The 25,844-nt window shown below is 27.8% G+C and overlaps 4 protein-coding genes across 5 annotated transcripts; all 4 read right to left on the reverse strand.

Moving 5' to 3' along the window:
* Nucleotides 1-1,211: 1,211 nt before the first annotated feature.
* Nucleotides 1,212-1,864, reverse strand: LOC119671718 (larval cuticle protein 65Ag1-like). Its single transcript, XM_038082475.1, has 2 exons — nt 1,665-1,864; nt 1,212-1,595 (listed from the first exon to the last, which is right to left on the reverse strand). The coding sequence occupies exons 1-2, from the start codon at nt 1,781-1,783 to the stop codon at nt 1,397-1,399; spliced, it is 318 nt and encodes a 105-aa protein (XP_037938403.1). The 5' UTR covers nt 1,784-1,864; the 3' UTR covers nt 1,212-1,396.
* A 7,604-nt stretch (nt 1,865-9,468) lies between these two features.
* Nucleotides 9,469-11,987, reverse strand: LOC119668879 (endocuticle structural glycoprotein SgAbd-5). Of its 2 annotated transcripts, none has more exons than XM_038078552.1 (3): nt 11,921-11,987; nt 9,944-10,302; nt 9,469-9,725 (listed from the first exon to the last, which is right to left on the reverse strand). In XM_038078552.1, exons 2-3 carry the CDS (start codon nt 10,075-10,077, stop codon nt 9,545-9,547), a joined length of 315 nt encoding a protein of 104 aa, XP_037934480.1. In that variant the 5' UTR covers nt 10,078-10,302; nt 11,921-11,987; the 3' UTR covers nt 9,469-9,544. The 2 variants fall into 2 exon arrangements, with proteins under 2 accessions (XP_037934480.1, XP_037934481.1); XM_038078553.1 differs by lacking the exon at nt 11,921-11,987 and adding an exon at nt 11,837-11,854.
* Nucleotides 11,988-13,430: 1,443 nt separating this feature from the next.
* Nucleotides 13,431-15,420, reverse strand: LOC119672987 (endocuticle structural protein SgAbd-6-like). The gene is made up of 2 exons (XM_038084178.1): nt 15,266-15,420; nt 13,431-13,666 (listed from the first exon to the last, which is right to left on the reverse strand). Exons 1-2 carry the CDS (start codon nt 15,403-15,405, stop codon nt 13,477-13,479), a joined length of 330 nt encoding a protein of 109 aa, XP_037940106.1. The 5' UTR covers nt 15,406-15,420; the 3' UTR covers nt 13,431-13,476.
* Nucleotides 15,421-22,690: 7,270 nt separating this feature from the next.
* LOC119672314 (endocuticle structural glycoprotein SgAbd-5-like) lies at nt 22,691-23,409 on the reverse strand. Its single transcript, XM_038083336.1, has 2 exons — nt 23,088-23,409; nt 22,691-22,958 (listed from the first exon to the last, which is right to left on the reverse strand). The coding sequence occupies exons 1-2, from the start codon at nt 23,228-23,230 to the stop codon at nt 22,760-22,762; spliced, it is 342 nt and encodes a 113-aa protein (XP_037939264.1). The 5' UTR covers nt 23,231-23,409; the 3' UTR covers nt 22,691-22,759.
* Nucleotides 23,410-25,844: the final 2,435 nt, after the last annotated feature.

Here is a 25,844-nt window from a genome sequence, read left to right on the forward strand (position 1 = left end):
TTACTCTTACATACCTTATCTATATTACTCTTAAATAATTAAGTAAACAGAAAAGATAAATGGGATTAATATCAAACAAATTCAACTTATTTAGCCAGAAAGTATAAAATATATATTTAAAATAGTGAAAAATTGAGTAGTATTTAAAGAGGGTAGTGTTTATGATTAGAATTTATTATATATGCTAGGTTCAGGATCTTAATGACTACGGCTGTGGAGTGAATTTTAAGCAAGCAAAAGCAATGTTAATTTAGAAAAATATATGTGGTTTAAATATGAAAAATAAATACAAGCAAAAGCAATGTTAATTTAGAAAAATATATGTGGTTTAAATATGAAAAATAAATACATTACTTCTGATTATAATGTTTCTATCTAAGAATGCAATATGAATGATATATACTACAGATATTAATAGTAATATTTTTTGGTCTTTTACAATAACCATGTTAAACTATTTTAGGATCTTCCATAATTTTGACTGTCTGTTATTTCGTATTGTTTCCTTCACTCATTTGAGTGGCTAAAATTACGTATCTTTCTATGCTGTTTCCATCAGGTTGGATGCAATAAATCATATTTCTTGGTATTTAATATAAAATTGAGAGATGCTTTAGTTTCACGAAGTGAATTTTGACATTTTTGTGATATGTGAATGTTAGTAAATTTTTCTGGTAGAAAGGTGAAAACTGTATTGACATTAATACTGGAAAACTATTTCATCCTACCGAAAATTTTTATATTTTAGTAGAGAATATTCCTTTAATGCCTTAGAACAATAGAAGACACAATATAACCGTATACTAACTTTAAGATCTTGTCTTTTCATTTATTTCCAATAATCTTTTTGGCTAATTAATGCTAACTACAGCAATCCCTTTGGCTTGCTATTATTGATATCAAGGCAATCTAAATTTGACTTTTTAGGTTTACCAATGATTTGGACACTTTAATATATGAATTTATATTCAAATAAATTTTTTTTAACAATAACACTATCACTTCGAATAATGAATCAAGTGCAGTGGCTCTGAATTATTTGGAGTTCAACATCATATTTTTTTAATTTTTTAATTTAATAGTTTAAATGAATCAACTTTACATTTCTTTCTGTTCTTTAAAATGCCTTAAATTCCAAACCGTAATTCTTGTAATGAAACACCATATATTTTAGTATAAAAATCTTTTTTTATATTTGGATTTGAATTTTTACTTAAACTAAATAACAATTTGTTGACAATTCACAATTAACAACAAACGTCAACTGTGGCCAGTAACAAGTTACAAATAAGCGGGACTAGGATAAGGATGGAAGGGGCAATCACTTGGGGAAATTTGGGATATTGTGAAAGGAGAATTGTACAGGATTTTGCGCACTTAGTAGCTTAAAGAGAATTTAAGCTTCTGGGGCAACTGGCAAATGAGCGCCTTGTGGTTGGAAACCGTTTTCATCAGCAACATAGGTGACGGTGTAGGTTACGCCATCATCACCAACGAAACTGTATTTGCCTTGTACACTGATGGCTTCGTTTTCGCTTCCAATGTTCTTGAGTTGACCTTGTGCATTAGCAGAAACACCATCGCTGGTTTCGTAACTGTAATTAGAGAATAATTATTAGCACTTAAGGTTGATAAATCCATTTCAGCAGAGTTTGTTTACTTACACATAGTTGAAGGATTCGGGTCCAACTTCGGATTCTGAGCGCAAGATTGTGGCTTCCTCTGGACGAGGAGCAGCCAAAGCGACAGCGAAGAGAGCGGCGAAAACAATGACGAATTTCATTTTGTAAGTTTTGATTTGTTGCGTGGCTCACGTTGGGAGTAGCAAATTGTGAATGATACGAACTTTGGGAGTTTGTTACAATTTATAGCTAAAAAAGACAAAAAAAATTTAATCAAAAAACAATACAAAAAATTAACACAATCTTAACCCTACCACTAAAGTTAATAAGAATTTAATGAAATAAGAAAAAAAAGCTACTAAAGGCACTAAAGCCATAAAGTATCAGACGTGTAAACTCGAAAAAAGTCGAAAGATACAAAAACAAAGAAACTATAAAAATGCGTGCGAAAAGTACTAAAATAAAGCAAGAAGCACTACTGGTCTGCTAGCAAAAAGTAAAAAATAAAAAAAAAAATGCTAATAAAAGTTAATAAAATTAAAAAATAAATTTGGCAAAAACTATTTTTTGTTATTTTTTTTTCAATAAAAATGAAATGAAATTACTAACAACAACACATAATGAGTATGTAAATTTCTGTGATAAATTCTGTTGAGACAAACTGACTAATTTACATTGTCGTGGCCGCATAAATTATGCAGGCGACCGAGTATTTTACAGAAATGGACGACATTGGATGTCTTCAATACAATGTTAACCACATTGTGCTCTGCTTCTTAAGCTCAGCTTAGTTCATCTGATCGGCCTAAGCTAACAAACGCAGAATCAAAAATTCAATATCAAAGCAATATTCAATAGTTATGTGCCTTTGACAGACATTGGCCACAGATGGAAACATGAAGATGTCTTAGAATTCATTAATCGAATTAGCATAGAAACTGCCTCGAAAAAATAAATTAAAAACAAATGATAGTAAAACCAATATTGGTTATAATCCAACTGACGTAGATCACCTTAAAGCTAAGCGAAGAGACTCTGCTCAGGTTTCGACGTGTAAAGCTAATAATGATGTTTGTATAGCTCAGATCGCGGCTGTGACTGATAATAATGATAAACATGTCACACTGCCTTAAAACACTAAAATATTGTTAATATTCAATATTATTTGTTTTTGTGTTTATAAAAAACAAGTTTCATTAAAGATTTGTTTGAAAATCTCTTGTGTTTCTTTTAGTTAGTAACTAAGTTTGAAAATAAGCTTAAGCCGCGGATAATACAAATGCGTCTTTGGGTGAATCCGTACTAATTCAATTAAAATACTCTCAATTTTCAAGAAAACCCCCATTAGTCGTAGTTTAGATTAGACTATATTCAATGATGTATCTATAACAGATACTACATAGACCACTTATAGGTCCGTTGCGTTTCTATAGCGCTTTTGATTAGATAAATATTTAGTACTGTTATAATTATAATCTTATTTAAACAGTAGATTCTTAAAAATTAGTGTCAGACTTAATGTTTGGTTGGTACAAACCAGGATTTAGTCTCTGAGTACCGATTTATGTCACTTCGTCGCTACTAACTGCATAATTGATTGGTCGTATAAACAGCTTGATTAAATCCAGAAATTTATTTAGTGCAGTTTAAGAACTGCAGTAAATCATTAATATAAGTTTTTGCCAGCTCTATGACATTATTGAAAAGCGGTTTATGAAAGGTGATTATTTTTTGTTTTCATAGAGATAATAAAAAATACTTATTCCCATTCACTGGTTTGCAACTGTAAAATTTAATATTTAGCCAGTCTCCATTTTAACCGTCTGCTCTCATCAGTGACAATGCCCACTTTGTATTGTATTTAAGTCATAATGCTCTACTCATGCTATAGGTATAACTGTATGTTCCATATACAGTTTGAAGTTTGAAAATATTTGATTTATTAGCTCTTTTAGCTACAGACAGTGGCGCGAAAATTTCTTAACAGATGATATTAGTAAATTCTGATATGCCTAGACTTAGAACAGAGACGCATTAGCCTCTTTGTTTAATGTTGTTAGATTCCTTTTGCAATGCTTCACTATACAGAAAACTGTGATAATTGCGCAATATTACTGTGATATTGTGATAATTGCGTAGAGCAATGTTATATTTGAATGAGTTGCCTGCAATTCTGCGGTACCCAACCGCCTTACAAATTACGAATACTTCCACTTAGAAAACGATGGACAACTACGTGAACATGGAACCTAGAACTGAACTGTTTCAATAAAATCGTGAAATGTAAGATAATATAATAATAAATGGGATGGATGTTTAAATGAGACTATGAAACAATATTAATTACATGGTATTTAAATCCAAAATAATGAAATAAAAAGCTTATTAAATAAATAAATTAATACATTTGGGAACAAATCAATTTTTAAAAATACTTTGGTTAAAAGAATTTGAGGCTGTTAGTAGGTTATTTGTCTGGCCACCATGGACTTCGTTACCACCTTAACAAGATGGGTACGCCTACAGAGACAGAATGTTGACTATATATTAGACGCAGATGAGACCTGACTAAATGTCTCATTGTTTATAACTGCTCGACTTCAATTTTGGTCTGGAGAAGATAGGTATAGATTAGAGTATTTTGTAATCTGAACTATATTTGAAACGCTAAATATTTTCTGTCTAGTCAGATGGCCCCATAAATTATATCGATTTATATTCTTCATTCTACTTTAATATATGAACTGTTCTAAAACTGTACTGTTTATCTAACCGTACTCATACCCTTATAGTTCACATAAAGCAAATATTTTAAATTTTTTACCAACAGACATTGTATTCATTCAACATGTATATGTATATCGGTATATGTTTTAATTTAATTCTCATATAATTTTAAACATATTTGTTTTTTTTTTATTTTAAATTTCTGTTAAAAATTAATTATCGTCCGAGAAAAAATTAAAACAGCGTGTCTGTATGTTAATACTGCTAAGATGACCTTCAAAATACATCTTCGAATAAAATTTTAAACAAATCTTTATATGTTGGTATCGCCGAAGATATTGTTAACTATTGTTGTTTTTGTTTTTGTTGTTATCAGTATAAACAATTTGAGATAGTTGGTTGGCGTGTGTGTTGGTGTGTGTGTTTGTGCAGCATCAATACGAAACATTTGCGCTGAGCACGTTTACATATTCCGCGATCGAGAAGGAGAGTTGCTATAGGAGGCGCAGAGATACATCTTTTGGATATGTACGAAAATGTGTTAAACAAGCCGACTACAAATTGTATCTAAAGTAATTTTAATAAAGAAAATATTAAATTTCAAATTTCAAATATTATTAATTAAAATATATAATACAAGCAGGCAGGCAGGCAGGCAAGTAGACTGGTCCGGAGGTAGAGAGGCAAGTATCTTAAAGGTATGACGTCGTTACATTAACATATTTCTCAGTTCCAAATTTTATATAATAATTTGCAAAAATTTAAATGAAACACAAAATTGATGCGAAGGTTAAAACTTATTTTTGTATTAACAATATTTGGTTGTGCGAAATAAAAATTAAAAATAAATACATTATGAAGATAAAAAAAAAAGAAAATAAATAATTAATTTGCAAATTTTTAATCAGCTGGAATTTTTCATGGTTTATTGGTGCGGCATGCATTCAACGGTGGCACAATTTTTTTAAAATAAATTATTTATTTTTATTATTTATTATTTGTTAATTGCTTATAACGCTTATATTGCTTTTATTAAAGTATTTTGCATGCATATTCAATGATTATTTCCAGCAGCTATAAATTGGGAAATATCTGCAAGCGTTTGCACACCTCAACAGCGATTTCATTGATGTGCTGTGTTTGATTAGTCCGATCCTTTGATTAAAAGTTTGTAAATAACAAACAGTTTCGATTTAAGATACGTGGAATGATAATAACTTTTGTAAGATGTTTTAATTTGCCTTAGATATGTAGATAAATAAAGTATAGTAACATTTTGGTGTATACGTTTTTCCCCGAAGTCAGCAAGTCTAATAAATAGATAAGTAGACTGATAGATATACTGATAGATATACAGATAGATGACCATGGTTTCACTTAGAAGAAAAATGTAGTGATGCAACAGCAAGGATGAAACGAAGGCTTAAGGCTTTAGGACTGGAGCCAGTGGTTGATAAGCACAAAAAAGCAAAAAAAAAGATGCAGCAAAATACCTTAGAGTCATAATCTATATAAGTCTGAGCTTCAAACCTCACAATAATAAGCTGAAGGCGGTAGTGGTGAATAGTGTATTTATGCGAAACCGTTTCAACATAGATAGCACTCTGAGTGAGAAAGGCGTCTTCTGTGGATGGCAGTATCGATAAAGCCCCAGATACGACTAGTGGCTAGATAGATACAGCTGGATTGATAGATAGATATATAAATAGAAAGATAGATATATAGATAGATAATTTTTTCTTTATTTTCTCGGTGTTAATCACGCTTCGAATCACCTTTAATCACCTTTATTTAAAGGGGTCACAATTTGTTGAACATACATTGTATTAATGAGTAGGAATTATAAAAATTAAAAATTTTCGAATTTGTAGCAGTAGAAGTAAATTATAATAGAAAAGTTTAAGAAACTGATATTTGATTTATATAAAAACAGCCACTTAAGGTTTTCATTGCGATTAGAATCCCATTTGGAATAATTTCGTTTAACCGTTTATTACAGGGACGTGTCAAATGCTCATTTCTTGGACTGCATAAATATGTATTGACATATATTAGATTTAAAATGTATGCATGTATGTGAATTTGCTTTAAACATATTTAGAGAGACAATTTAGAGACCCAATTGGTTTGTGATGGATGTTATTAATTTGCATACAAAAACAAAATTACATATTATTTTATATTGAAATAAATTAAAGTTAATGCCGCATTATATACACATTTTCAAAATGAGTGATATTTCGATTTTTTGTAATAATATAGTGCTAGATGGAATGTATTATAAGCTTAAAATAACAACAAGAAAAGTGTAGTGAAATACTGTTTTTACTTCAATTTATACAGTTTCTTATTGTGTTTAAAATATTGTTCACACTTAAGTTATTAACTTCAAAGTTCAAAAAAAAAAGTTCATATTATGTTTTAAAAATTTAAAAAGCATAAAATGTATGCAGTTTAAGGTCTTAGAACCAAAATACATCCAAGACTCAAATATTGTATTAATTTTAAATGTGTAACTTTGAGTTTGTAAGTTTAATTTAAATGTCATATATGTATGTATATATATATATATGTATATTCACTTATCTTCTCTTTTAGTATAAAATAGAGAAATACTCTTCCAGCAATAACTTTCCATTTTATTTCATTCTACCAAAAATTCAAAAAAAAACACAAAATAAAATAAAATAAATAAATTTCAATTTAAAATACAAAATGTTAATTATTTTTTTTATTTAGAATTTGTTTTTTTATCTTTTATTGTCTTTGAAAAATTTATATAACACAGGTACGATAACTTTTGATTTTATTTGGTTCTAAAACTTATATATGTATATCGTACGAGTAGACTAGTCTTCACTGAAACGTGTAAAACAAGTTTAGAATTCCATCTTCTCTATTATATATATTTTATTATCGTGGCTATCATAAAGTATGCAAATTTGAATGGAATCTGACCATAAACTGGTAACTTTGTCTAAAATTATATTAAATCTTTAAAGCAGACACACACTCTCACTTCCACAAATATTTTAGATTATCTGATAAAATTATTTGTATTAAACAATGTTTATGTTAAACTAATATTAGCCTTTGTTAGGTTCGAGAACATACTAAATTCATTTCAAATCTATTTACTAATAATAAAATATTTAAGACCTTTTGTTATTTTTTTAAAATTGTATTTATTTTGGGCACTTAATCTATTGTTTATGCATTAATACGAATTTATACGGAACTCGATTTAAACAGAGTTTATGAGCAAAACCGACGCTCGTAAGCTTTAAATCTACATAAATCCAAATAGTTAAAAAAAATTTAAATAATTTTGTATATAATTTTTTAATATATAAAAATTAAAATAATTTTGTTTTTCTTATTTTTGGGTACTTTTTGCAATTCTTAGTATTTTTAAATTAAATTAATGAATTAATTTCGCAAAAATTATTTTTAACAGTTATGACTTGCAAATTTATAGTTTTATTCTATAATAAATTTAGCATAGAAATTTCTAAGAATTTATTGAAATAGAATTTAATTATTACCTTCATGTTTTAACATATTTAAAATTATTATTTAATTATTTGCAAAAATATGTTTTAATTAAGCCTTTATAAAATAATATTTTATTCATTTTTTAATAATTTTAGTTCTGTTGCATTATTTTAACGTTAGATTAGGTTAGAACGTTAGCCTGATCCTCGAATTCCAAATTTGGCTGCCCAAATGGTGATCCCAATTGAATTCCTACAACATCATTCGTTTTTGAACCACTATGTTGCACGAAAAATTGTACAAACCTTTGTATTGAAATGCTGGCAATATATAAGCTATATTTTCTAACAGATAATAACGCTGACATTGTTTATTTTTGTTTTTTGTTAGTCAGGAACAAAGAAGATATTTGATAGTTCTTCATCCCTTCTTCACACTGCAATTTCAGCAGTACTTATTCGGTGTGATAATATTTATTTTTATTGGATCGTCTTCAATATGATGACATTAATCAAATTGATGTTATTGGACAGTTTGAAAATTTATCTTTCCGCTTTAAGCGAAGGTTCTGTGGTCTGTCTATGTCCCACTTTGGCTAAATGATCGTATTTCTAAACACATTTCTTAATATTTCATAAAATTCTTCACATATTTCTTTACATATTTCTGTAAGTGCACTAATCTATTCCTTTTGCTGGAAGCTGTTATATAGTAGTACCTTTCTTGGAGAGCTCATCGGTTTTCCTCTAAATCGCTGTGTTTAGGCATATAAATAATATATATTGTAAAATATTATTTAATTATTTATTATTATTATTTTATTATTTAAGATAATAATATAAGTGCTCAGATTGCCTAAAAAGTATTGTTCAGCTAAACCTTGAAAAACAAAGCACCAAGAATGCATCATTAACATAGGTGTCTTCACGATTTCGAGCAAGAAGTTCTCTAATTGAGTAATATTTTAAACTGTCAAATATAAATATGCTCGAAATGCCGCTTGCTTACTGAAGATTATATGTATAAAAAATTTAATAATACTGGAAATATTGCATGGATTATTAAACTTAAACTTAAGAACTATTTCTTCCTCTCATTTTAGCTGATTAGTAATTAATTCAGTAATTGTAAAGAGTTCGTGTAAGTGCAGATGATGAAGTCATTAATGGTTTGATCTCAAATCAAGACTTAAATGTGTATTGTATTACAGAGCTGGTGATCTGAGTGTTTTATTCCTACAATGTTGTACAAGGTATAAATATGGATTTAGATATATGATAAAAATTGTTCTATCCATAAAATCCCTTTAATAAATCAACTTAGATATTCTTCAACCAACTAATTTAGTAATATAATTTCATATATTGCTAGATACAATCAATATTGTGTGGCTATAATATTTGTTTCTTTCATCCACTTAAATAAAATTGTTATTATGTGACTTCTAAAGCAAACAAAAAAAACAAAATGTAATTAAAAAAAAACACAAACTAGAATCTGGAAAGATTTAGAAAACATTGATAGGAATGATGTCATTTAAGATAAAATTCAAATAATAATTTATTACCATTAAGTAAGCAAAATTTTTTAGAATGCACATTTAAACTATAAATTTATTAACAAAAGCGTTTCTTTTTGACTTAATATTATTTACAATATTTTCATTTAAATTTCATTAATATAAACATTCTCAATTGCTTTTAAGCGACTAGTTTGAAGGATGGATGGTAGCCAGTTTCATCGGCATTGAATACAATTTCGTATTTCTTGCCATTTGGAGCTGTCCATTGAGTGCTACCTTTTACAACTATGGCGGCACCATCCTCAATGGTTTTCAGTTCACCTTCTTCAGTGCGTGAGATGCCATTACTGGTGTCATAACTGTAAAGGAAAGTCAACATTAAAACAAATCACTTTTATTTCAAAATTCTTAAAAAAGATATATTCCAAGGATTTTCTATTGAAATTCGTAAGCATTTGTATTTCGTATTTTTAGTGCAGTTAGCTGGCACTTTAAATTTTTTTACTCTATTTTTAAAATTCTTTTTATGGAGTCTAAATTTTGTGTTATAGTTTACTAGTGTAATATATATACTTACGAGAATGAGTATTTGTCCACACCATTGTTCTCACTTTCCAAACGTAATGTCTCGGCTTGTGTATCGTCCTCTGGCGCTGGCATGGCTAAGCAGGCTACAGCGAAGAAGGCAATCAAAATAATTTGGTATTTCATTTTTTTCACTTGTTTGGTTTTGAATTTTGCCAGATAAACTGTAATGTAATCCTTTGCGCTTGTTTTCCAAGTCGTTGCACTTGACTGAGTATTGCTTGGAATGTGTTGCTATTTATACCGAAAAATCTCAAAGTATAAATACACAAATATTTACAGCTAGCGTTATATGACCAATTTCAAAAGATGTCCTCATCAACAAAAAATGCAGCGATTCATGCAAAAACTCTTAAATTAAACATTAACACCATTTTTTTTTTTAAATCGTATATATAATTTTTATTTTTTATATTTTTATATTTTTCTCAATGTTTTTTGTTATTATTTTTATATTATTTTTAATTTGTAGTATTCATTACTATAAATTTTAATTGCACGTTTCTGCAACAAAATATTTTATTACGCTACGCCTCTCCTCGAATTCCGCACTGCAGTGTCAAAATTACTAATTATATCTTAATTATTTTCATTAATTTAATATTAATTGTGAGTGAAATATTGAAGTGACAATTTTACAATGAAACAAAATTAAAACGATGCCTGCCAACCACAAAAGAACAGACGTGGCTAAAACAAGTTTACGGCCAATTTAGCATGTGACATAACATTAATAATCACATCTGTGACCGCCTGCCTGCCTACCTGCCGGTACCAATTCGCATTGAACGGCGCCAGGTTAATAATGTATGGAATGTTTGGATTGGAATTCCAAGTCAAAACACAAACGAATTCAACTCTGAGAAGACATTGAAACTTATTCAGAAAACATAATTTTCGTAGAAGGATTTTACCGACTCTGTGTAATCAATACCAAGGATTAACAACACCGGTATCATAAAAATATTTCTGCCTTCTGAGATATATAAATCGTAAAGTAAATATGTGTAAAGTGAACTGTTAAAGTTACATAGTTTTATTAATTTAAAAAAATTGAAGGAACTCCTGTAATCTATTAGGAAATAAATTGGAAAAATAAGAATTGCTACGGTAGTATAAAAAAATTTAGAAAAAAAATATTGCTTCTTTTTTACAGCAATAGAGCTTGAAAATGAGAAGTACTGATTTGTTTATACAGGTAGAGGCATGCTTTTTGTGATAATATCTGGACGATTTCTTAGAACCCGTTTCAATCTGTCTCTTCATCAATAGAAGAATTGAAACACGTTGTGTAAGGAGTTCTTATAGTTCAGCTTATGATTGAATATTACTGATGAAGAATAGTTTCAGTTTGATACTATTATTACCATTATTATTTGGCAAGTAGCAAAGGTTGAACTCGACATCAAGCGCAATTTAGTATTCTTTAAAACGTTTCGATTTAATGCAATAGTTTCTTTTAAGTAAAATAGTCACTATCGTCATAGCCGATATTAAAATTAAACTTAATACAAAATATATTTTAAAATAGTTTTTACCAAAAAAAAAAACGATATCTATTATTAGCACTGCAAATATTTTGATATTAGTCAATAGTTTGCATAGTTTGAACTACTAAGAATCTAAACTCTAAATCACCTTAATGATCAGCTCAAAACTGTATTAATTATTGTTAATTTTTTAGTAAAAAATTCTTTAATTATAATTTATATTAAGAGTTATATTAGATACACAGCACTAAAAACATCAAAAAAATATTTCAATTAACAAATTTAATAAAAATATTAAGATTTGTACATCATCAGATCCATTTAGCTAAATTATAGGTATATAATTCTTTTAAGATTTAAAAAAAAAATTTTTTTGTCTTTATGTATTATTATACCACGACGCCTCTTTTTCTTAGACTGCAGTTCTTCCTTTATTTTCCCAACTAATTTTAACCGATTTTTTCGCCGTTTCTACTTACTGCTTCAGCCAGACTCGATTAATGTAAAAAACAGACATCACAGTACGAATATAACTTTTATAAGTCGTTGCACAATGAATGCAACTGAGCTGTTTATATATTTGTAATTAGCAATAAATAATTTTAATTAATTTAGTAACTCACATACGTAAGGCAAAAATTATTTTCAATGCACATAAACTTTGTAATAAATAACAACGTCAATAAATATTCCTCTATTAACTAAACAAATCATTGGCTATTAACAATATTAACTCAGTTCAAGTCGAAATGCATTTGCCATTCTCAAAGCTAACACATCTTCATAAACAATTAATAGTTTTATTAAAATGCAAAATATAATTAAATTTGTTAGAGTTCACTACAAAATTAAGTGGTTACACCTTTGAGTTATTTTACTGCTTAATCCATTCATATCTACGGGAGCTTCCACTAATGGTGAAGAGCAATCATATACAGATGGTGTGCTCAATTTTATTCCATATAGTGTGTATTGTATTAGCTGATATTCGTAAGTATCCACAGTTTTTTGGTACCAAAAAAAAATGTTCCTTATTGAAAATCGTTAACTCCTCCTAAATAAAACTCCACCAAATACTTAATATATAAACACTTAGAAGTTTAATACCACCTTAACAATTTTCAATTCTCAAAAAGTTCTGCTCAAAAAATATTCGGATTTTATAAATAAAACACAAATTTAAATTTTATTTATATATTTTATAATAATTTGCATTATTTTATCTCCTTTAAAATATGCTCCTTCTGAAGCGATAGACATATACTAACGCTTAACCCAATCGTCCATACACTTTTCGTAGGCCCGTGCAGGTATGGCTTTTAGTTCCTTCTGCGAAGTCTCTTTTACCGATTCAATCGACTCAAAACGCTTACCACGAAGGGGCAATTTCAGTTTCGGGAACAGAAAAAGACTTTTAGAAAAATGTATTTTGAATATTCCTTACAGACTAATGGCGTTATAGTATGAAATGTAATAAATATCTGTTACCGAAGATCATTTTCATATATCAATGTTCGTTACTTACCCCTTAACTATTACAATACTATATATTTTAACTTTTACTGATACGTTTCTATATATATATCATATTTCTAAATAAGAAAAGAGTTTAAACTCTCATTTCTCAATATCAAAAACAACTTACGCTATTTTTTTTAGCACATTCTTAAAAAAGAATCCCATGACTTGTTAAAATTGAAGTTCGGATACTTGCAACTGATAGATACAAATGAATTAATACGTAGAATTATACATTGTTCTACACTATAGTGCGGAAGCTGTAATAATATATTTGTGTACATTATTCAATAACTGATTTACTGAATCAATTTCTTTTCATGATTAATTTATTTTATAATATAGTGCATAATTTGTATTTGTATCTATCAGAACAAACAATTGTTTTTGGTTTTATAGTATAAGTGTTTGCTATTAAATAAAAGAGTTTTTTATTCGTTTTGTTTTATATTTTAAAAATTTTAATACTGCTCCTAAGTGCTAGTGCTTAAATTACTGTGAAATAGCATTGTTTGATTTAATTATGAGGTAAATGATCGCCTTGTGGCTGGAATCCATTTTCATCGGCAATGTAATTCAATGTGTAAGTTTGACCATCCGGAGCAACCCAACTAACTGATCCACGTACTGATATGGCTTCATTTTCTGTACCAGCATTCTTCAGCTGAGCTTCCTCCTGGCGTGTGACACCATCGCTCGTCTCAAAACTATAAAAAGATGTAATAATTATAATTATTAAATTTTATGTAAGAAATTTGTTAGATATAATTTTATAATGGTAAGAAATATTATATAATATACTTTTAATATTGTGTTAATTTTTAAATATTTTTTTATAATTGTTCGAGAAAAAAAGATTCTTTAATTTATTTATGATTGAAGTATATTTCTAAATTTTTGATATTAATGCTAATATTAATATTAGTATTAGTGTTTTATAATTAGTGTTTTATAATACATTAATTATTATTGTTAATATATTCTATTTTATCGAACTTCTATATTGTCATTGAAACGAAGGGTGAGTCTTCCAAAATATCTTCCATTCTTGACGGTTGTTTTTCGTTCGTCTTATATATATTTTGTATATATCAACAATATTAATTTTTAAAGTTAATTTTTTCTTGCCGAGAGTGATGCGTTTTTATGACGATAAGAAACTATTTAAAGGTAAAATGGATTCAAATATCATAGAAAAGACAAGGACAAAAATTTTATTTAATTTATTGAAATTTGGCTGACAACACTGTTTTAAGTATTTCCAAGTACTCATCATCAGTGGTCTTAGGTCTTATTAATTTTTATTTTTGAATCTTATTTTTGAGTTTTACTTTTATTTATATTAAAAAATAATTTAGTGTAAGCATAAATTTTTAATATATAATTTTTTATTCTTAATAATAGAAAAATTATAAAATTTATTACATTTATTATATTCTTACTAAAATATACATAGTTTTAAATTTTTAGTTTGCTTTATAGATATTTATTTTCTGATACTGATTTTTAAATTGAAAAAAAAAATGTAAGATGTGTAATTTTTATTTTTAAAAAATATTTTTTTATTGTTTCTGATTTAAAAAATAGTTGGACATTTTTCAATTTATTTTTTTATTAACATACAATTTAGTGAATTTCTTTTTAATTTGGTTTGTGTGGGGCGAAGGAACCTGTGCTTAATTATATCAATCTACAGAACTTTGTAGAATTTTGAAGTATTATATTAACATTTAATTTTATAATGAAAAAGATTATCAACTTTTGTTACATTATTTTATAAATGAATTTGTATTAAAAAAATTTCAAAAATGTAAATTAATATTGATTGTTGTAACTTGTTCTCATTTAGTTTTATTAATATTATTAAAACTATTTATTTATTTTTATAGTATATATTATAATTTTTTATAAGGTTGTAGTTAGAGTTCGGGATTTTATTTGCAACTTATTTTATTATTTATTAAATATTTTTAATTAATTATTTATTTATTCAGCAATTATTAAGAATTTATATGTTTCAAATAAAATATTTATAATTAAATATATTCTCGACTATTACTTTTTTCTAAAAATTATATTTTGAAAGTATTAAAATAAATTTTATAAATGATTTTTTGATTAAAAAATAGTAAATTTTTATATTTGCTTATTTCGTGCATGTATAAGTTTCTATTAGTGAAAAATGTTTTTTCTTTTATTTTAATATTTGATTTATATATTCATTTGAATCGGTTTTTATATATTTTTTAAATTGATATTTATATATATCTAATACAAATCACATTTTAATCACTTCTTTGTCTTACCCGAAATTATATCCGTCGACACCAATATTTTCATTATCGTATCTTAAAATTGTGGCTTTACTTGGTTCATCCAAAGGTGCTGTGTATGCAATCGCAACCAAACCAAAAATCACAAGGACTATCACTGAATTATATTTCATTTTAAATAAAATTTTTGAAAATTTTTTAAAATCAAATGGGCAAAATGACGTTTATCTTAACACAATTACGCGATAACTATGCCTTTGCCCTCTAATGAGTCGTGCTTTTTATAGGCCATCAATGGAAATTGGTTTAAAAAATTATGAATTGTGGTCAAGTGCCCAAATTGCGCTTTGCAAATACTAAGGCCTTAACAACATCTGCAGCAGCAAAGTACCAGAGCAGCAAAGACGCACAGCATCAGAGTAATACCAAAGAAAATCAACAATTTCAATAGCAGCAACAAAAAAAGGTGCTACCAAAGTATCTACAACAGCAACAACAACAACAAGAAAAGATAACATTAACAGCAGCAGCCGTAGCAAATTATGTAATTGAAGATGAAGTACACATTATTGAGGAACACGTTAAAGCCATTAACACGGCTCAAACTAAGTGAGAAGTGAGATTACATTTATCTTCATTGTTTGAGCTTGAGCAGTTGGATGTGTTTTCAATGAAAATACTCGTATATTTGTAATTTGTGTTTTTTGTTTTGTTGAGTTTCTGCTTTACTCGTCAAATTTGTTTAATCGTTAATGTAAATAATGGCAATGGGTCAATGACTGCAGTAAAACGGAATAATTCGACATTAAATGTCATAAATTCCTACCGTAGGCTCCTAACTACCTTAAGCAGACTTATAATGACAGCATTATTAAAAAATATATTCTCTTCAACCATACGAAGTTGTTATTGTATTAATAATAATCTTTGGCTTCATTACGTTATTAGTTGAAGGGTTTTCGTAACTCATTTCTGTTCATTATTTTATAGGTAATTAATGAAAAAATGTTTAACATAAAAAAATATATTTACTCATTTTATTTAATAAATAAAATTTATATAATATATCGTATTTGGTATATATGAAATGAACATATGTTAGATTGTCTCAGAGTTAACGCCAACTTAAGATAATTTTACATATCTACAAAATAAATTAAAAGATCAGTTATTTGCACTTATAAAGTGTTACCTTAAACGCATGAAAGTAAAAACGATCCACTACCATTAAATCAATCAACAGATCAATTTATTACCAATAAAAAAATTACTTAATTATTAATAATTTTATAAAAACTCATTGTGCCCCACGCTGCTTTAACATTATTATTTTGATTTTTTTCAATTTTTAATTAATTTATAAAGCAAATAAAATAAAATTCGAAACTTGCTGAGATCTTTGCCGTTGATAAGCCATAATAAGTGACTTAAAGCTCTGCGTTTATCTTAAGTACACAAAATTTCCGTAAATTTTTTTTTGATATGTGCCAGTGCTGTTAATTTTTGTGTACTCGTAATTTGAAGATGAAGTATCGTCTTCCGTTGTGTCATTGCTCCAATCTTTGCTACTCTCGACTATTGACGTAGTCGCTGACATAGTTTCTTAATTTACATGCAAACGCAATGGGCGTTTTAACCTCCAAAAGCAGATGAGTAAATAATTTCCGTGGAATCCAGTCGAGTTGTGCATGATCAGCTGCTGAATGCTGAACTCTTGCACTACCGCCACCGCTACCACTTTTTGGTAACACACCTCAAAAAAAAAAAATGCGCTGTTGTTGCACCACAAAACGACCTCACTCCGCTGTGGGTGACTGATGGCTTAAGGTGAACTTTAGGGTATCGCAGCTTTGTTTTAAATATTTAGATACATTTGATTTTTGTTATTTAAAAAGATTTATTGCTCTCTACATTGCGCTGTATCTAAAATAGAAAATTTAGAACTTATTATTCAAATAATGCACCACTTATGACGCAACACCCTAACAAACAACTTTCAATTATATTAAACTATCTTCAATAATTTGACATGATATTTACTCTCCACATTGCGCTGCATCTAAAGTAGAAAATTTAGAACTTATGCAATTACTTAACAACTAATTTTCAATTATATTCAATTAATATTAAAGTATCTTCAATAAATTGAAATGATATTTTGTATAATATAGTAAATAAAAATTGAACTACATGAGAATTATTAAATAAATGCTTTATTATTTAAAATTGCTCTCTATATAACACAGAATGTGCTGCTCAAACACGATTTTTCTCTTTGCCGCACTAAAATATTCTTAACCTGTTTAATGTTTGCTGTATTTTGTAAATATCTAAACGTTCACTATGTTGTTCATCAATAAAAGACTTTTATTTTTCTCCAAAATTTTTCTATCACTTTTTATGTTAAAATTTTAATTAATTTTTAATTTAACATATTTTGAATTTAATTCAATTTGATAACAATAATAATAGAAAGCTAATCATAAACCAACAGTTTCAACTTCTGACCATTCAAATTATTATTGTTTCGTTTTATTTCTGTAAAATTGTATTTCTACTTTTTTCCACCACAATATTGCCAAAAATTATATTCTGAAATGGCTTTAGACTCTTCCTTTCTTGCGCATTATTCAGTCGGTTTCCGAATGCTTAAATAACGTTGCAAAATACGTAACTTTATAGATAAATTATTCATAATTAAAACTTTTGTTCAGTGATTAATATCTACTGAGTTTTATATTTGAAATGAATATTTATGGATGACTGTTGACAAAAAAGTGAAGAAAATTGCCATTGCAGGCTAAAATACATAATTTTTAGTCGAAGTGTTCCAATAGAGGTTAAAATTTTTACAATGTTATATAAGATCATTTAACAATATTATATGGTATTATATGGTATATTATATGGCTACATAGCCATATAATATGGGTCAGCCATTTCGGTTGAATTGAAGCATAAAGCGAATTCCGTGTCAAATGCTGTGTCATATTGACATGTTTCTCAGTCTAAATAAATTAAAAACCAGATAATTACTAGATTCGGAAATGGACATGTTCTTTTATATGACAGTTTTCAAAAATGCGAATAAAGAACACCAATACTTTCAAATTTTTGAAATGCAAAGAGAAACTCTCTCTTATCTTAACTGTTGATACACTGTGATTGGCAGGAAACAAGTTCAGCGCATCCATACAGTTGTTATTAAACTGAATAAGATCTAGAATCTTGATCGAAGACATATCATTTGATGAGCAACAGTATAATAAGTTCATTTGTATTAGTTTGGGTGACTCTCTGCAGGGTTAGATCAATACATCTCACAATGTATGATTGTTCCTACTACTAATGATACTACTCTAAATTTTTGCTTAAAGTGCTTAATACTAATGTTCTTTTTTAATAGTTGAATTAACGATAAAACAGGATAACAATTATAAATATAAAGCTTGCAGCTTTGACATATATGCCGTGTGTTAGTCATAGTGTTAGTAAAAAAATTGGTCTCTTTTTTCTTGGTGGATTACATAGGCCTGTCGAAAGATAGCCAGATTTGGACCCAATTATTGCTATTTTTGTATTGTTTGTGTCTTCACACCTTTGTATGTGATTATTCAGCCCATCTGTTGGGTGAGGAAAGTTTTACTTTGCGATTTGTCTTCAAAAACTTGATAGTCATACCAGTACATTTCAACTGTTATTCTTCGCCTATTTAATTATGATATCTCCATTCTGCACATACCTATAGCTCCATGTTGTATCATATCCTTTACCTTTTATCATTTTTCATATAATACCGTAAATTTACGTACAATTTTCCCCTTAATCTTATTCGTTTCTGTGTCTATCGATGGTTACACCTATATTGTAAATAATTTTGGTAGGATTTAATACATAATTTCATATAAAACGAATCTTATCATTTTCAAATCAATAAGACAGCAGATTAGTCAATAAGGGATTCGTTAAATGGGTTATTCTAATATGACGAATAACCCTTATTTAATGGTCGTTCGTAGTTATAGCCCTTCAGATCATTTGTTTTTTTGTGGCTTCAGTTTTTGATGTTCTTATCTTCGGTTTTTTGGAAGTTAGCTGTTTAACGTGTTGATGACCTTACTCAATAAAAATAAATAACTTAAAATATTATATACCAAAGATAATTATTCAACATCGCATAAAGCTTTAAATTTCGTTGGGCGCATAAATCAACGCTTAACCATTGTGGCTTGTGTCGAAGTTTCGATTCATATTGCTTATATGCATATTAAATGAAAAACCAAAACTATATACACAAACTAATTTATAGACTATAATTTATAAATCACGCATTGTTAAATGCATTTTGGAAGTGAGCTTAATTTAAAGAATTTTTAAATTTATGCGATTTTAGCTTTGTATTATAGTATTTTGGTACCAAACAATAGTAAACAATAATAAGAATTCATTTTTAAGATTATAAAATTATAGTGAAGCAGTTTTATTTGGTGCTGAGAGATTCACTAAGACGATATATAATACCCATAATATATTGAATTGTCAGATTTAATTTCAATGAAGTTAAACACTGCGTTATTTATTTAGTTATTTATTTTTTCATCTCTTTTAGCAATTTATTTTAAAATTTTTATTGACGAGTGAATAACTCAGCTTGACACGTTTTAAAGGCAAGTCTATAAATATTTTATGTCTAACGCCTATTTGTGTGACCTAAAGACTCTAGACTCTGTCTTATATCTGTGTATCTGTGCACCAAGCTACTTGAAGATTTGGAGTATGTTTGCTGGCAAACAATTAAATTTTCATCATACCAAGCCGACGCATATGCGAAATTAATTATGATAGTTGCCCCCGTGGCAAAATGCGTTTTGTGGGTGGGGAAGTTGTGCAAGATTGACTTTTTAAACAATAACTAAAAGTCTTTGTTCGTTACATTAAAGTAAAATAACTCATATATCATTTATCATTTTTTTTTGTTGTTTTTTATATCTGCAATTAATTGCCAATTCGTTCGCTTGCATAATGAATAAAGCAATCCACTATAAGCCGACGAGAATGTTTCAAATTTCATATTTTTTCATATTTTTTAATATTTCATTATTTATTTAATTCATTTATTTATCATCATATTAAATGATAAATAAATTTGGCAATAAAAAACTAAAACTTCCGCAGTAACTATTCAAATATTTATTCACACACTTTTTAACGAATATTTGGGTATGAATAGACACTTCGAGCCATCAATTTAGTTGTTTCTGTTTTCCTAAAATTTTATTTAAATTTGGTTTTTGTTTTTGTTTTAGTATTATTACAAACTCACAACATCAAGGTGAGCAATAAATAGTCACTTTTAAATGGCACCAGTCAATTGGAGAACTTCTTCAAGATAAATGGGCCTATTTTACAAAGCTGTGTGAGAAAATAACTGTTTGCGAAACTTTAGTGTACTTAAGAGTACAACTTGACTGGGCTATAAAAACTGGAAAGCCATCATCGATCAATACTTCGAAAAGCGTTAATATTTAATACTTTTTAATTAATCGAATTTGTGATTAGTATTTACGGAGTTATGGATTGTAATTGCAGTTCTAGGCATGCAATAAATTTATTTTTCAGTTTAGTTTTATATATTTTTTGTTATTGATGTAACTCACTCAAAATCTAAGAAGTATTCGGTTATATCAATTTCAAAATTTATTACATGTGTATTTGTGTTTCTTACCGAAGTTTAATGGCACTTTGTCAGCTTTAAAAATCTTATTAGAGAGGTTTTATTTTCAATAATTATCAAGATATAAGGTATAATGAAAACTGTTGCCAAAAGTCCCCAATACCTAAAAAACTGTTCACTTAAATCACTTCACTTGGACACTTATTTTTATTATGTTATATATCTTTTAATTTGATATGTAGTTTTATAGACATAAAAACTACATATTTATATATATGTATATATATATTTATATAATTTAAATAATAAATATATAATTAAAAAGTGCAAGAACACAGCATTATTAGTTATAATCAACGTTAATTTAAAAAAAATTAGACCATCTAAGTTAACCTTAAGTATAATAAACACATTTTGTAACTAATTAATGTGCCTAAATACCAAGATATGACACTTTAGTTTGAAGTTATCTGTAAGTCTTTCTATTTTAGCTGAAACCTGTTTGGTATCAGCTAGTGTAATTAATATTAAAGAGGAGAAGTACCATGGAATATTATAAATCATTTTACAGAGTTTGGTTTGTAAAACTAGCAATTTTTCAAATATACAGTTTAGAGCTGCGCGACCATACTGGAGAGTACAACCATGTACTCAGATGAGTTCACAAGTTGTAGTAATTCAAAATAGATATTTCTGAAAAATTACATTTATTACCGAAAACATTTTTTTTTAAATTTTGGTATGTATTATCGGATATAAAATATCTTCTTAATATTTTATAAACATGAATTTTCTCATATCACATACGGTTTTCCAATAATTGACCGCCAAAACGAACAGGTAAATTTCCCACAACGTTTAAGTAGCTATGAATAAATTGCATAATAGTGGACCCACCAATGCGTAAGTTCTACAAATAATGCTTTAAGTTATAAGATCTTTCACATTGAGTTGTCATTACAAATCATAAATGAATTCGAATAAAGTCTGGTGTTTATTAATATAGACCCAGTAAACAAGGTGCAAGTATAGGAAATAAATAAAGTTCTATACGAATAAAAGTCGTCTTCTAGGTATTATTAAATGCCAGAAGAATATTTTAACATAGACAATTATTTCTGTATATAGAGAAAATTAGTTCCTGAAAATATGATGTAAGTAATAATCATAATAAAAGTAAGGATTGTACATAATAAATAACACTTCCACTTTATAAATACTATACTTAGAACGGCAAAACCTGATCGCAATTAGATTTAGACGGTCAGATTGTGTAGTTGATTTTATATATAGAATTAATTCAATTCAAATATTTTTTTCTTAAAACCAGAAAAATTAATATACAGTTATAAATATTTTAATCAAATTCTATGCTCTGTGAAATTTGATAATTATTTATAAAAGAATACATACATATGTATATATTTTTTGCTAAATTTTTTGCTAAATTTTTTTATATCAAGAAGCTAAATATGTATCCAATGTGTTCAACTGATTAAATTAGGTTTTTCATGAAAGTCTCAAATATAATTCTCAGAATTTTAAGATATTTTAATAAAATTTATTGCTTAAAATAAGGATTTTTTTACTGTTAGTATTTAATTTGTTAAATTAAAAAAATATGTTTCATTAAGAAAAAATTCGTTTCAATAAAATTAGTATAAACGCCTTAATTTTGCTCTGTTTAAACAAAGTTTATTTAAAGAAATATTTTACAAAAGACTAGAAATCCACACAGAGAATATTAAAAATTAAAGTATTAACAAATAAAATAACAATAATTTAATAAAAAAATTACTAAAATCACAAATTTACACACATTTCAACTTGCTGCAAAGAAGCCTTAATAAAACTTAAGCTTCTGGTGCCACTGGCAAATGATCACCTTCCGGTTGGAAGCCATTCTCATCAGCCAAATAATTAAGTGTATAGTGTGTGCCATCTGGACTGACCCAACTGACTGAGCCTTGCACGGAAATAGCCTCATTTTCAGTACCAGCGTTTTTCAAGGTGGCAGTTTCTTTACGTGAGACACCGTCGCTTGTTTCGAAACTAAAAAATATTAACAAACTTATAGTCGGATTCAATGCTAATATATAGGTCTTTAATATATGCGATTGATATACTGGGTTCAGTTAAATGACCCATAATCAAACTTATTCTAATATAAATCGTACTTACGCGAAATTGTAACCATCAACACCAATGTTATCGTTATCATACTTGAGAATCTGCACGTCTTCCTCAGCTATGGGAGCTGCCCAAACAAGCGCCAGTAAAAAAGATACACAAACAACAGATATAAAAACAATTTGAGATTTCATCTTGTTAATTATTTATTAAGTTTTTCTGCTTAATTTGTTGTTTGTTTGGTATGCTAATTAGTTTGGGTGTGTGGTGTAGCTAAAAATTAGCTGTGAAGGATCTTCCGCGCACAATGAATGAACAACGCACCAAACGTTTCTTGTTTGACGTAATTCAAACGTTTTTTCGGGACTGTTCAACCGAGACTACTGCGCTAATCAATGCGCCAAGCAAAAGCTTTATATACAAATACAACTAATTAACATTGAAACGAAAGAAGTTTTCTTACTACTCTCCAAAATCAGTTAAAATTCATACTAAATCAAATCAAACCAAATATAAGAAAAAAATAAATTATAATAAATAAAAAAATGTTATAAAAATAATTTTATTTATTTTTTTTTGTTTGTGTATATAAAAAATGTATAAAATCTCAAAACTGAAATATATAATTCCACGTAGATTGTTGATTGTCGATCAACAGCTCGACCAACTACGTACGAGCTGTGATGTGTTGTGTAGGTTTCTTGATTTGGGGACTCGATTTTGGTTTGGTCAGATTTTATGTATCTTCGCAAAGCACAAGTGTGCGGCAGCCAGAGGCAGCTTTGACGCCGGCTTGATTAACGTTCGTTTTCTCACTTAACGCAAAGTTCAAATGCCAAATAAACTTCAATTCCAAAATATTAAAACCACTTTTATATGTCGAGCAATTCAATTCAAGTCAGCACAAACAAAAACAATAACAATCAAATATAATATTATTAAAAAGAACAAAAAACAAGAACAATTATATATAAAGCCAAATGCTAGAATTGTATCTTCAACCGATTTTGTTGCAATTCTGTGACAAATTTTATGATAATTCCAGGCTGCCATTCATCAGAAGTGGTGTGCGCGTGTATGAAAGATACAATTATAACGGTTTCCTATGTAAACATTTTTATATGCAAAATTATTTGATATTGAAGCCATAAATTTGTGCACAAATTATTTTACTTAATTAAATTTAATATTCAAACAAGTTTTTTTATACACTTTTTTCTTTTTCGTGTTAAGAGTATTAAGTCGAAATTATATTAAACATTGTTTGTCTAAGTATTTGTCAAAAATGAGTTTTTAATTTGGTAATTTCAGAAATTAATATTTAAAAATTATTTTTGGTTAAAATATTTAACTCAGCATCAAATCGTATTTATTATGTCAGTAATACGCAGTTTATCTAATTGTTTTGGAAGTGCCATACTAATCAGTCTATGATTGATGATGCACTCTATTCATATTTTTTTCTATTGCTTGTAATATGTATATCGTTACTAATGCTTACCAAATTCCCTATAATTATATAGTGTGTAGCTCATAAGTCTACAGCTACTGAGTAGTAAGTAACAAATCATTATGTTATGCAGATACCAAAAGAAAAAAGGCTAAAGTAACAATTAAATACGAGCATAAATCATCTTCATCCTATTTTCAAACTGCACACATTTTAATATTATTGATGTAATTATTATATACAATAGTTATGAAATTTAGCTCTTTAGTCAATTAGTTGTACGAAAAAGTAGACAATATGCCATTTTTATGACTGCTAAAATATTCAGGATAGCCGTAATATTGTTCGAATTGAAGTAAGATACGCCTCAGTAACTCGTAGGTGAACCTGGCTTTACAATTTATTATTGTTAAGTCATACAGCCCTATTGGTCTGAGTGACAGATGAAGATAAATCTTATATAGATTTGTGTTAGATGCTATAAAAGTGGTCAATGCTATTTGCGAATCCAGTAAACTAAAATGATTAAACCAAACAACTTGTACTATAACATAGTATAGAGATGTACCAATTACAACACCCCTAATTCACTAACAAATTTCACAAGTACCAGACGAATGATATTATTTAATTTATAGTAGTAAGTTTTACTTGATTTAAACCTTATCAAATTTTATAATTAAGATCTCACTAAAACAACTAATTTATAAAAAAATATAATAAAAAAAAAAATGATGTTTATGATTACGAACAGACTAAAACACGCGGCTCATACTAAAAATAAGACAACTGATCTTATTTTTATCTAATCCCTAATCTGTTAGAATAAGGGTTTGATTAATAGCACCTAATCAGCGAAAGCATAAAATCTGCGGCATATGTAAAATGTATTTCTATAATTTTAAGCTGATTATCAAAACATATATCGAATTTCGAGCTAAAAATAATTTCCATTTAAGTACGCTCTCCTAAAAGTAAGAAGATGAAGAAAAGTGTATCGTTATCATTTTCAATGTTAAATACTTTAGTAAATGAGAGCAAAACTATCTGATAAATACATTATTGTCTAGATATTAAAAATATTTTAAAGAATACTGCCTGAAAAGCAATTTTCTAAAAGTATTAATAATGAGAACACGATTTTATGATGAATATGGCTAACAATATGTGATGCAATGAGGACTATTGTTATTTAGTTACAAAGCGATCATTTTGAGGTCAATATGTTGAAGTTATAAAAACTATATTAATTATTTTTGGCATTGAAAGTGTTTTTTATACTTAGTTTTCTTCATTTAATATTTCTCACTAAAAATTATTAATATATTCTTTACTTATAGGTATTTCATATTTTGGCA

This window comes from Teleopsis dalmanni, chromosome 1 (assembly GCF_002237135.1).
Source record: "Teleopsis dalmanni isolate 2A chromosome 1, ASM223713v2, whole genome shotgun sequence".
NCBI lineage: Eukaryota > Metazoa > Arthropoda > Insecta > Diptera > Diopsidae > Teleopsis > Teleopsis dalmanni.